Here is a 12,410-nt window from a genome sequence, read left to right as displayed (position 1 = left end):
CAGTGTTTTTCAATTATATGACCTTAGACTTGCCGTGAAGTTAGCAGAACACCACACAAACCTTTCAGCGAGGATGAGGCAGGTCAGGCCTCTACTAAGAGGAAGCAAACCCTCAGGCACTTCACCCACAAGGCAAGCTGGAGGATGCTGTTCAGCTCACTGTGCACACCCACTCCTCAAGGTTATCTTCACCTGACACTTGTTTTAAATACATAGAATTAAAATATAATTAAACCTAATATAACCTGGGGAACTCCCAAAGTTGCCCTGGTAGTTTGTATCACAGAATCAGAGTCACAGAAGCAATCGGGCTGGAAAAGACCTGAGATCACCAAGTCCAATCTATGACTTAACACCACCACATCAACACAGAATCAATCATAAAGATGCTAAGTTGATATTGTGCCAAGTTTATCCTTGTTTCCGAGGCCCCTCCGGTGTTGTCTAGCCTCAAAGAGCAACACTTTGTCCATTTAAATGTTCCTCTGAGGAGTGCAATGGAACAAGAGGAAATGGCCTCAAGCTGCACCCGAGGAGGTCCAGGTTGGATATTGCGAACAATTTCTTCCCCAAAAGGGCTGTCCAGCCCTGGCACAGGCTGCCCAGGGCAGGGGTGGAGTCACCATCCCTGGAAACATTTGAAAGCTGTGTGGATGTGGCACTTGGGGACATGGTTAGCGGTGGCCTTGGCAGTGCTGGGGAACGGTTGGACTTGAAGACCTTAAAGCTCTTTTCCAACCTAAATGATCCTAAATCACTTCCTCTTAACATCTACACTTGTGACAAAATCTCCTCTGGATGTGACCAAGGAGGATGAAGTTTCTAAAGCAGACAATCCAGATTTCCAAATCTCCCGAGAGCTTCTGTAAAGTATTCAGCAGTCAAAGGAGGAAAGACCATTTCCCAGTTAATTGTTGTAACTCTCCCAACTATTGACAGCTATATAATAAAATCCTTTCAGTTTCTGACACATTCAAGCTGTAATATTTCCCACCAATATGATTATGGAAATCACTAAGCCAAGAAAACAGTGGCATAACCCCCAACACTGGTGTCATGAGAAGGTCAGTTCTCTGCTGATGACCAGCATCTACATGCTTTGGGTTGTTCAACAATGCCTCGTATGTAGCCTATGAATGTCAGATAAGAAAAGTGGATTTGCCTGTTAACATCCAGAGTGAACAGTGCAAAGGACCTTGTAACCCTGCCACACCTCCTTCCTCCCTTCCACAACAGCCTCAAACCCCTAAATCCACGTGCCAAAGGGAAGTTTTCCAGGTGTGTCTAACACAGGAGAATCCTTACAATCTTCAGTAAGAGTATGTTTTTCATTAAACCCAGGAACAACCTGCTCACTCTACATGCACAGGAAAGTGCTGCTGCCAGACAAGGAGGGAACTGCCTGCCTCCCATCCCATCCCATCCCATCCCATCCCATCCCATCCCATCCCATCCCATCCCATCCCATCCCATCCCTCCTAAGGTCTTTTTTCCCCTGAACTGTCAGGATCCACAGGCTGCCTCCTGGCTAACACTTCTGGATAGTTGATCTCTCCAAGTTTGCACAGACCTTAGCACAAGGAGATCCTGGTCTGAGACAGTCCTGGCACTGCTATGATACAACTCAATAACAAGGGGAGACATTTAACATTTGGAAGAGGCCTTGGGCATCAGCAGCATGACCTTGGAGCGTGGGTTTGACTCCTGAACACAGGATATATCCAAACACCAAGACAAATCTCTCCAGATTGTGCTCAGTGCACCGAGCAGTCCCATCTGCTTGGGCATGCAGGTGCTTCAAGTGAGTCTCCATTTATTACGCAGTTTTGGAGACACCCAGGAGAATACCTCAATCAATTTGCTCTGAAGTTTCACCTTCACTTTTACCAAGCACAGAACTCTGGTCTTTCCCTTTCTGGAAGGGTCAGCTTTCCCCTAGGGCTAAGCACAGGAAATAAAGCATTTTTCATTGTCTTAAGTCCACGAATTTTGCAACGTGGATCCCTGTAAAGTCTATCTTCTATCGAAAAAACATTGAGACCAGCAACTCTATCATGGTTTTGATACTCTAATCCTCCTTCATCAGACCTCTCCTTTCTATAGGGAGCACCAATACCACCACATGTTGTCTCAGCCCCTCAAAAGCTTCTCTCATTTATGTTCACAGCAAAACAATTAGACTTTTCCAGGATGCTTTTTTAGTTAAAACCCCCCAAACAAACCCACACAAAAGCAACAACTAAGCCCTCAAAAACGTAATTTGGCCATCATGGTTTATCCACTCTGATGACAAACATACAGTTGCTGCTGCTGATTTGTACTAAAATACATATTTTACTGAGTGATGTTCTCTTTGCTTAAATGTCTGGCAAATTTGCACTCTCTATCCAAGACATATCCCTTTATTCCTGTGCTCCTGTCTGTTTGGCTGTATGTTCCCAGCCATATGCTCATTATTGACTTCAGCAGCAAGAGGCCTTGGTGAAAAAAAAGCCAGCAAGCAAGTTCTGAATGCTGGTGTGAAAAACCAGCACTAGAATAGAGAGTGACTGTGGTGCAACCCACAGTAGGTCTGGGGACACTCGAGTGCAGAAATGATCTTTTAGACCAGGTAGAAAAAGGGTCCAAACTGCTCCTTTGTGCTGAGCAGAAGCTTTTTCTGAATGGGAGGCTATTTTATAAGGCAGGTATTGTTATTATCATAACTTTTACGGTTGGTAGCTGGAGGAAAATGTGTGTGAAGACAAAATACCGATTCAGAGAGACAAAGGTAACAATCCAAGACCATAATAAATGCAGTTTTTCCACACAGCCCTGCAATTTCTCATGTCCATACCAGAGAATCATAGAATGACAGGATGGTTAGGGTTGGAAGGGACCTTAAAGCTCATCTTGTTCCAAGCCCACGTTCCACCAGCCCAGGTTGCTCCAAGCCCCATCCAACCTGGCCTGGAACACTCCCAGGGATGGAGCAGCCACAGCTGCTCTGGGCAACCTGTGCCAGTGCCTCAACACTCTCACAGCCAGGAATTCCTTCCCAACATCCCATCCATCCCTGCCCTCTGGCAGTGGGAAACCATTCTCTGTGTCCTGTCCCTCCAGGCCCTTGTCCCAAGTCCCTCTGCAGCTCTCTTGGAGCCCCTTGAGGCACTGGAAGGGGCTCTCAGGTCTCCCTGGAGCCTTCTCTTCTCCAGGATGGACATTCCCAGCTCTCTCACTCTGTTGTACCAATGGTATAACAGCAGCTTCTGCTTCTATGCAGCACAAGGCAACATCATGCTCCTGCCAAATCCCCATTCTTGGCCTTTTCTGATTTAAATTTGACCCTGAAAGTTATCCCCACACAGAGGCTGGAGAGGGAGAGAAGCTTTGTGCACACAGTTCACCCATCTGCAGAAGTGGGCACGCTCTGGGCCTTTATGTAGATATTTTATCCACAGAAGTATAAGAGCAATTATCTGTGAAAATAGTTTCCAAAAATAGCCTGTTCCTTACTACCACAATTCTCATTAACATAAAAATTACCATGACTTTGGTCATAGTTCATGAAACTATAATTGTTTCCAAAGTGAAGAGCTTTTTAGCACCAACATTTACGAAGACTCCAAGAGAAGCTCTAGGAACTGAAGGGCTAAACATTAAGTACCATCTCATCTGTTTCTGTCGATGTGCCCAAGAATAAAAGACATATTTGCAGAGGCAAAACTGGCTACCTGCAAATCAGAGTGTTTCAATGAGATGTTTAGTAGGAACTGAAAGGAAAATCACTTCCCACACTAAACATCTCAGAGCTGTATTTAAAAACACAGAGAACTGTCTTCCCAGAGGAGTAAAAAATCAATGTAGATCAGCAGTTTAACTGTCTTTTATTACAGTTATTAAAAGCTCCTGATAGAGGTGCAATATATTAGTTTCATTATGAATTTCATCTCCTTGATAAGAAATGAGAGCCCTCAGGAAAACGATTGCCTTATTTACAGCTAAAAGCATTTGAAGTTTTGAAACACCAAATGCACTGCAAAAATAAAGGACACCTCATATCACACACTGCATCACTTCACTATTATTTCACTCTCTAGTGCTCAAAGCACCCAAGCAGGCTGGAGCCCTCCGCAGCACTTACACTTGGCTCACAGATGCATCAGGCATTTCACTAAAATGAGTCTATTTCTGGCAAATTGCTCATTTTGCAATTCCTTCAGAAATAAAAAAAAAAAACCAACCCAGCTTGACACATGACTAAGAAAAGGAATTTTCATACTAAAATCATTCAATGATTGCATTTTATTTAAAGAACACACGAATGGCTCTGCTGAATGGGAGCAAAAATCTCTTCAGTCTGATACTCGTCTCCAGCACCATTACATGGTGCTGTGCTTTTACCCTTGAATTTTATTTATATGAGACTTTAGATAGACACAGTGAAGCCACAGAATCTCCTCAAGGATCTCAAGGATAAGAAGAGCTTCCCAGCAACTGAAGGCCCATCTGATGCTTTTGGGCAGTGCCCACCAGCTCCTTCAGAGCCTTCAGAGTTGGGGGTTCTGCCAGTAGCTTGCTATGACACTTCCCCTGACACTTCCCCAACTTCCAATCTTCTGGCTCTCTTCCCTGTTTCATTTCCCTTTTTTTTTCTGATCCTCAGATTTATTTAATCTATGAAGGGTCTTAAAAGCTGTTTGAGATGGGCTTAGAGCCATCCCTCCCAGAGGAGGAGCCACAGTAAATCATGCTTAGGCAAAGGCCATAAAAATAAAAGAAAGGCAAACACAGCAATCCTTTCTCCATTAATAAATATGTTCCCAGCTTAGGAATATTTATTCTAGAGCAGATAAAGTTTGTTGATTCTGCTGTTGCCACTCAGTGAATGGAATGAGGAATTAGTAACAGCATCTTGGGAATTCTTCAGCCTCCTAAAGTTTGTGCTTCAATCCAAAGTTCTGCTTGGTAGCCCTGTTGGCAAGTGTGATTCATGAATCCTCCCAAGCATTTACCCCTAGAGTCACCTCATGTCTCTCCTGGTGCACCAGCAAAGCTGAGTGTTTATCGCCTTCTCCAGAATGAGGTGTCTGCTCTGGTAACAATTCCATTATTCCCGCTGAGTCCTTGATTTATTCCAGCTATTATTCTAATTATTTTCTCCGACCACCTGCTACGTGAGGCACTGTGGATCCGTCGGATCCGTTCCGCTCGCGTTTGCCAGCAGTGAGTACAGAGTGTGTGTGTGTGTGGCCACTTACACTACCTGCCACAGCCACCTGGGGGGTGGGAGGAAGCAGAGCATATTCCCTCCCTGCAGAGCTTTCCCATATGTGGAATGGGGTGGAAAGACCTGAAGTAGAAAGGAAATCCTCGGAGGCTATAAAAAGAATCAATACTGAGAGGAGAGAAGAGGCGTGATGGAAGGGGTGGAAAAGCACAACAGAACTGGGACACGGGATCAGAACATCCACTCTAAGTGAAATAACTGGATATATGACTGGTATATGGAGGCAGGCAAAAAGCCACTCATTAGAAAATCATGGAATCCTAGAATCCCAGGATGGTTTGGGTTGGAAGGGACTTAAAGACTCATCTCATCCCACCCCCTGCCATGGGCAGGGACACCTTCCACTAGCTCAGGTTGCTCCAAACCCCATCCAACCTGGCCTGGAACACTTCCAGGGATAGGGAGTCCACAACCTCTCTGGGCAGAAAAACACACACACATAATGAAAGGAGTAACTAATATACTCAGTCCTAAAAATAAATTAATATGTTGAATAATTATTAATAAAGTCACCAGGAAACAGTTGCTACACACACACACACACACACACACACACAGAGCTTTGACAACACAGGGATGATTGCAAAAGAGTAACTGATGGCCATTCTTTGCTGCTGGATGGAGGGAGCAGGAAACACTTGGAAATCAATAGGTCAGAAGGGACAGAAGCAACGTTACTCTTGAAACTGTAATTACCTGTTCAAGCTGAAGAAGCACTCAGTGTTTTTAGTCTGCAGTCAGCACAATCAGCAAGTTATTACCTTCCCAGGAGAAGCCTCTGGATTTAATATATCAACTGGTGACGAAAGCAAGGTGCTTACACCTCCTTCTAAAGTCAGCTTGGGTCCTTTATGTCCTACCTTTACCTGGTCCGAAAAGCACATGGCTGGAAAGGAGGCAGGATCACAACTAGTTAAGTGAGCTTTTTTAAACTTACTTAAAACTACCCCAAACTCAAAAATCGATAAGCATCCTTGATAAGCAACAGGTGTCCTTGTCCCAGAATGTCAAAGGCATCTTCAGTCAGGCTAGGAGAGCTGGGGGTGTTCAGGCTGGAGAAGAGAAGGCTCCAGGGAGACCTCAGAGTCCCCTCCAGTGCCTCAAGGGGCTCCAAGAGAGCTGAAGAAGGACTTGGAAAAGGGGCCTGGAGGGACAGGACATGGGGAATGGCTTTCCACTGTCAGAGGGCAGGGAGAGATGGGATATTGGGAAGGAATTCATCCCTGTGAGGGTGGTGAGGCACCGGCACAGCCTGCCCAGAAGCTGTAGCTGCTCCATACCTGGGAGTGTTCCAGGCCAGGTTGGATGGGGCTTGGAGCAACCTGGGCTGGTGGAAGGTGTTTCTGTTCACGGTAGGGGGTGGGATGAGGTGATCTCTTTCCCACCCAAACCATTCTATGAGTGTGAGAAGATGACACATTTTAGAAGAACACTACATAAAGGAGCACTCCTGCTGCTCATGAGAAGCACAGCACTGCTGCAGGAACACAACAGATGCTCTCCACTTGCTTCCGCTCTTCACTCTCACATTAGTTTTATGTAGTAGAAGTGTCTAAATATTTACCAGCTTGGACTAACATTTACACAGCACAACATATAAATAAATTGTTTTAATAACTCAAAATGATGATATAAAATTTTAAGGTAGGAAATAGAGAGTGTACTATCAAATCCCCAGGAAAGAAGGAATTAGTCTGAACACTTCTGTTATGTTCATCAGTGCAGAGCTCTGAGGAAAGAATTAGTAAATAAAAGCAAGTGTTGCCTTTCCCCTTTATTCTCTCATATTTAAGAGAAATGACATTTTAAAAATGAATGATAAAACATTTAAGACAGGATGAGAAAGGCAGAAGAGGGGGTAAAAGGAAGATCATAGAGGCCTCTTATTTACCATTCCATCTTGAAACATGTTACAGTGATCCACAGCCTCTCCACTGTCATACCCCACAGCTCCATTTCCTGGGATGTGCAGTGATCACTTAGTTGGGCACCAAGTCAGCTGTTGTGTCTCTCACATGGTTTTCATCTCTCTCTGCTCTCAGATCGTGGTGGAAACCCTGTGCACCCTTCTAACAGTCAATTTTGATTCCTTCTGTCCTTTCCCATACTTTCCTCTCTTTAAAACACCACAGGTACAATTCTTCTCCATGTTGGTGTGATCTATCACCTCTTCCCCACCAGTCCACCTCCCCAACTCCCACTTTTCCTCCTCACTCCGGATCATTCACATTACTTCTTGAGGGCTTCATCCTCCACACTGATTACTCATCCTTCAGCTCCTCACTGGATGTACACTGGCATCAAACATGAATTTGACCTCTGAGTCCTGCTTCAAATTTCTGACCCAATTATCAAGGCTAGCACTTGAGCTGGTCTTCAGCCCATGACTTTCTCTGCACTCCTGAACTCCTTTCCTAAACTATCTCCTGCTTTTCCTATTCCTTTGCCTCTCATTTCTCTTTCCTGTCCCTCCAACTATAATTTTGCCAATTCCAGTGGTCCAGCAAAAGATTCTGATCTTATCTTAACTCTTCCTTTTCTAAATTGACGCATTTCTTCATTCTCTTTCAGCCTCATCCTCACCCACTACCACTTTTTTCACCCTTTCCCACCACATGAATTCCTTCCTGCCGTGTCCAGCGTTGGTTCACCATTGACATAGGTTTTCACAGAACGACAGACTAGTTTTGCTTCGAAGGGACCTTAAAGCTCATCTACTTCCAACCCCTCTACGGGCAGGGACACCTTCACTAGCAGCTTTCCCAGCTCCTAATGCCAAGAGACTTCTCTGGCAGAAATAGTACAAACCAGTTGACTTTCGCTGCTCTGCTTCTTCTTTAGGTTGCTTTTCTGTGCTCAGTTCTGTTCTCCAGCTTTCTTTTAATTCCCCCTCTCCCAATTCCAGCCTTCTCACCACATTCTGGTCTCCTCTTTTACAAAACTTTGCCTCCTGCCTCTTCTATTTCTGTTTTCCCCTCCCAAACCAGGGAGGCTGCAGAAACTGGAGGCTGTTCAGCATCACTTCAAGTCATACCTTTCAACCAGCCTCCCAAACCTCCTGCAGTGAAACAGGAGCAATTCCAGATCTGACAGTGGGAATTCTTTAGCCATTCATCATGAATAAGCAGCAAAGAATAATAATCACTAAATACTTGGTGCAGCAGCTTGTAATTCTGCCTTAAATAATTCCTCCCTCTTTGGTTTTGTGTCTTGCAAATGCCTCAGATTAGTGTCTCCTCTTTGCTGGGTCTTGCCCAGGGTTGGCTCTTTATATCTTGTCAGTATTGCTGGTTTTCCACCACAAATTCTCTCCAGCCTAATAGCACTTCAGTAATGACAAGCTCCTAAAGAATTACAGCTGCAACTTCATGAGATATTGAGTAAGAGACTCAGAGTTTGCTGCATCACAAGTAATTCTATGAAAACTCTGTGTCATGGACACATTCTACACGTGTGTGCAGTCCTTCAGCGTAATAAAAAATGATTCAGGAAAGCAGTCTGGGGCAGGAATTTGGAGTTCAGCTCTCCCACTGACTTCACCTCTAGTCCTGTGCACATCACCATGCTCCAACCTCTCATTTTGCCACAGAACATAATATTTGCTAAGTACGATGACACTGTTTAGGAAGAGCTCAAGGAATTCTGCACAAAACCCCTTAGAAAAGGTTTCTGTCACAGCATTTCCTTCATGTCCTGCACAGCTCCATTTTCAGCTGGATCTTTCCAGACATGCCTGTTTGCAGCACACCAAGATAAACCTTTGCCTTCTGCCTGTATTTTTGATCAATATATTCCACTTACTCCACTGCACTGACATATCTGTAGTGCCAGGAAGCACCTAGCCCAACCTTGCCCAGGAATACACTTGGGATTCCTGTGCCACAACTCCAATTTCTGCACTGCTCTAAAAAGACAACCAATTTTGACTTAAAAAAAAAAGAAATAATGAGAATCTACCACACAGAAGCTAAAATGGTTCATTCCCTGCACTGTTTACCATTTGCTCTTTATTCCTCATTTCAATTTCTCTAGGAATAGTTTTATTTTCTTCTGCACCATTGATAGAGATATTGAACAGCTCTGAGCCAAGAACAGAGATGCTTTATAACACACCTATACACTCCACCTGGCAATTAATTACCTTCCAGAGAATATGCTTTTAGCTTGGAATCATGTACTATTCTAAATCCAAGCAAGAAAACCACCTTGGAAAAAAGTAAGAGCCCCAGTTAATATCAGAAGAGCTTTATTCCACAGAGACCTGAGTGACTCAGGCTTTCATGAGGCAGGGATATAATTTTCTGGATGAAGTAGTTCAACAAATCTTTCTCCCTCTCCACATTCAAAAATGAATCTTATATTATTTGTCCTTAAGAAACAATTCTGGTCTGGAGCAGAACTCATGGATGAGCTAAGAATGAGAAGCATTAGGTGAAAAAAGCTGTAAAAGACTAGAACTTCCTGGTTATTTCAAGCCATACTCACCACAAACTGGTCCATGTCCCTCTCAAGGCCCATGTTTGGTAGATCAGGCATCATGTGTGCCACCACTTTAAATCCAGCATCCTTGGCTAAGTGAAAAGACTCACACACAGCCTTCACGGTGTGACCTCTGGGAAGAGAGGAGAGATCCAGGATCAGACAGGAAAAGACATATTTGATCTGTTCAATTGAGATTACTCTCTAGGAAGTGAGAAGGGTTGAGTTTGGAACATTGTGGCTCATAAACTACACTAGGGGCTGAAAGGATTCTTACTAAAGCATTAAAAATTTGCTACTTCCAAGCAGATGAGCCACACCAAGGCTCCAACTACCAACATCACAGCCTGGAAAACTCTGGAGAGCTCATGAAGTCCCATTTGTAAAGCAGTGACACAGGTTGATGGCACAGCACGAGAAGGACACACTGCAGTGATGACTGTGGAATCAGAATGAAGCAGAACCAGAAATAAAAACAAGGAGAAAGGAGCAGGATGGGGGCTAAGGAACACCAGCCAGAAAATCATCCTGCTACGTAAGTACTCTTGTTGGAAAACCCACATACTCTTCCCAACTTCTGAGATGTGCCAAACCTTCAAAACACAGGCTGGATTAGGACTCCTGAAGGATTTAATGTACTTTCACAATGACATCGAACCAAACTCACAATTGCTCTGCAGACAGTGGCAGGAACAAAAGCTGAATCTCACAGAACTCATTAGGCTCAAGCAAATTCATAGTTTCATAATATTTTAAGAGGTTGAAATGGACTTTGGAGATCATCTAGTCCCAACCTCCTGCCCTGGGCAGGGACACCTCCCACCACACCAGGTTGCTCCAAGCCCCATCCAACCTGGCTTTGAACACTGCCAGGGTTGGGGCAGCCACAACCTCCCTGGGCATCCTGTGCCAGTGTCTCACCACTCTCACAGGGAAGAATTTCTTCCTCATATCTAATCTAAACCTCCCCTCTTTCAATTTATCCCCATTGCTCTTTGGCCTACCACTACAGTTCCTAATTCCTCTCTCCTTCTACCTCCATGCTTCACCTTCTGCCTCTACAAACAGCTCTGAGGTGTGTGGTATGTCACCATAGGTGACCAGTATTTCCACAAAGTCCTTGCTTTGGCTCTTCCTCAGCTTGGAGGTCTCTCCCACTACTGGCTGATACTTCTGGACATTTCTATCCCCTCAGCACCTCCTACGTTCCGTCTCCAACCTCTGTTTTTTTCCCACTAAACCTTCATACCAGTTCAACCCATCTTCTGGAATCCCTTACCAACAGATAGCTCAGCATGTGACTCTCAGCCTGGAGAGGAGAAGGCTCTGGGAAGACCTTAGAGACCTTTCCAGTGCCTAAAGAGGCTCCAGGAGAGCTGCAGAGGCACTTGGGACAAGGGGGAATGGCTTCCCACTGCCAGGAGGGAAGATATATCCAACCCAACCCAAACCAGTCTGGGATTCTATAATTCTGTGACACAGGTGAGTTCCCAGCCCTTCTTGGAAGCTTGGAGTCAGGGTTAGAAGATGATTTCTGTCCCAAGACAGCTGCAGAGGTACTTTGGACAAGGGCCTGGAGAGACAGGACAAGAGGGAATGGCTTTAAGCTGAAAGAAGGTAATTTAGATTGGATATTGGGAAGAACCCAAACCAGTCTGGGATTCTATAATTCTGTGACACAGGTGAGTTCCCAGCCCTTCTTGGAAGCTTGGAGTCAGGGTTAGAAGATGATTTCTGTCCCAAGACAGCTGCAGAGGTACTTTGGACAAGGGCCTGGAGAGACAGGACAAGAGGGAATGGCTTTAAGCTGAAAGAAGGTAATTTAGATTGGATATTGGGAAGAAATTCTTCTCCTCCATAGTCCTATGGATGAAAAATAAACACCATCTGGACATCTCTGTCCTAGATGTGTTCATTTACAGTTAATTCTGACACAGAATAGGCATCTTCACAAATGCTTACCTTCTGCCCACACCTAATGTCAACTAAACCAACAGCTGCTTCCCTTGTTCTAAGGATCTCTTCCCTTCTCTCTCCCAGCAGATTCTGCCTCTGTTCAAGCTCTCCATGTAGCTTTATGCCTACAGTGTTATTTATGGGTTTTTTTCCCAAAGTATTCCGGTGTTTTTCCGAGCCTGTTCAAGGACAGTATTACTCAAGACCTTGTGTAGCCTGAGGGGAGTAAGTGAAGACTTGCTTCATAAATAAAAATTATTTTCTTATTAGAAGTGGAATTTGAGCTGCATCAATAACTTGATTATTTGATGCCTAGATCTGCTCTTGAATATTTTTCTGCCTCACAGCCACCAGAAGCACTCAGAAACCTCACTAATGACTTATGGAACATAATAGAAAGTAATTTCCCAACAGTTAGCCTAATTGGTTGTAATCTGACATTTTGCTACAAGCAAAATATTAAAAGTTTCAAGCCAAAACACATCCCCCACAAAGCAGGAGAACAGAAGCAAAATGAGGTCATTTCAAAAGAAAGAGAAGCTCAAATCACCTTTTTCTCTAAGTATATTTCAATTCATTGTTCACGAAAGTTGGAGGGAGATATCAGACAGCTTTTAGGAATTCTGCAGGCAGCTTTGAAAAGTGCCTTTAAAGAGATAATATCTAGCCAGGATTACCTGAATGAAATCAAGTCAGTAATGCACAA

At 44.2% G+C, this 12,410-nt stretch overlaps 1 protein-coding gene across 1 annotated transcript in view; it reads right to left on the bottom strand.

Moving 5' to 3' along the window:
* Nucleotides 1-12,410, bottom strand: part of ELP3 (elongator acetyltransferase complex subunit 3) — a gene marked incomplete at both ends in the record, with an annotated part of 72,519 nt that overhangs the window by 27,884 nt on the left and 32,225 nt on the right. Inside the window, one exon of the mRNA XM_009073862.1 lies at nucleotides 9,755-9,881. Coding sequence (XP_009072110.1) covers nucleotides 9,755-9,881 — 127 coding nt within the window. The remainder of the gene's footprint in view (nucleotides 1-9,754; nucleotides 9,882-12,410) is intronic.

Source organism: Acanthisitta chloris, unplaced genomic scaffold (assembly GCF_000695815.1).
Source record: "Acanthisitta chloris isolate BGI_N310 unplaced genomic scaffold, ASM69581v1 scaffold4794, whole genome shotgun sequence".
NCBI classification, from domain to species: Eukaryota; Metazoa; Chordata; class Aves; order Passeriformes; family Acanthisittidae; genus Acanthisitta; species Acanthisitta chloris.
This window is presented reverse-complemented; position numbering and strand designations above follow the sequence as displayed.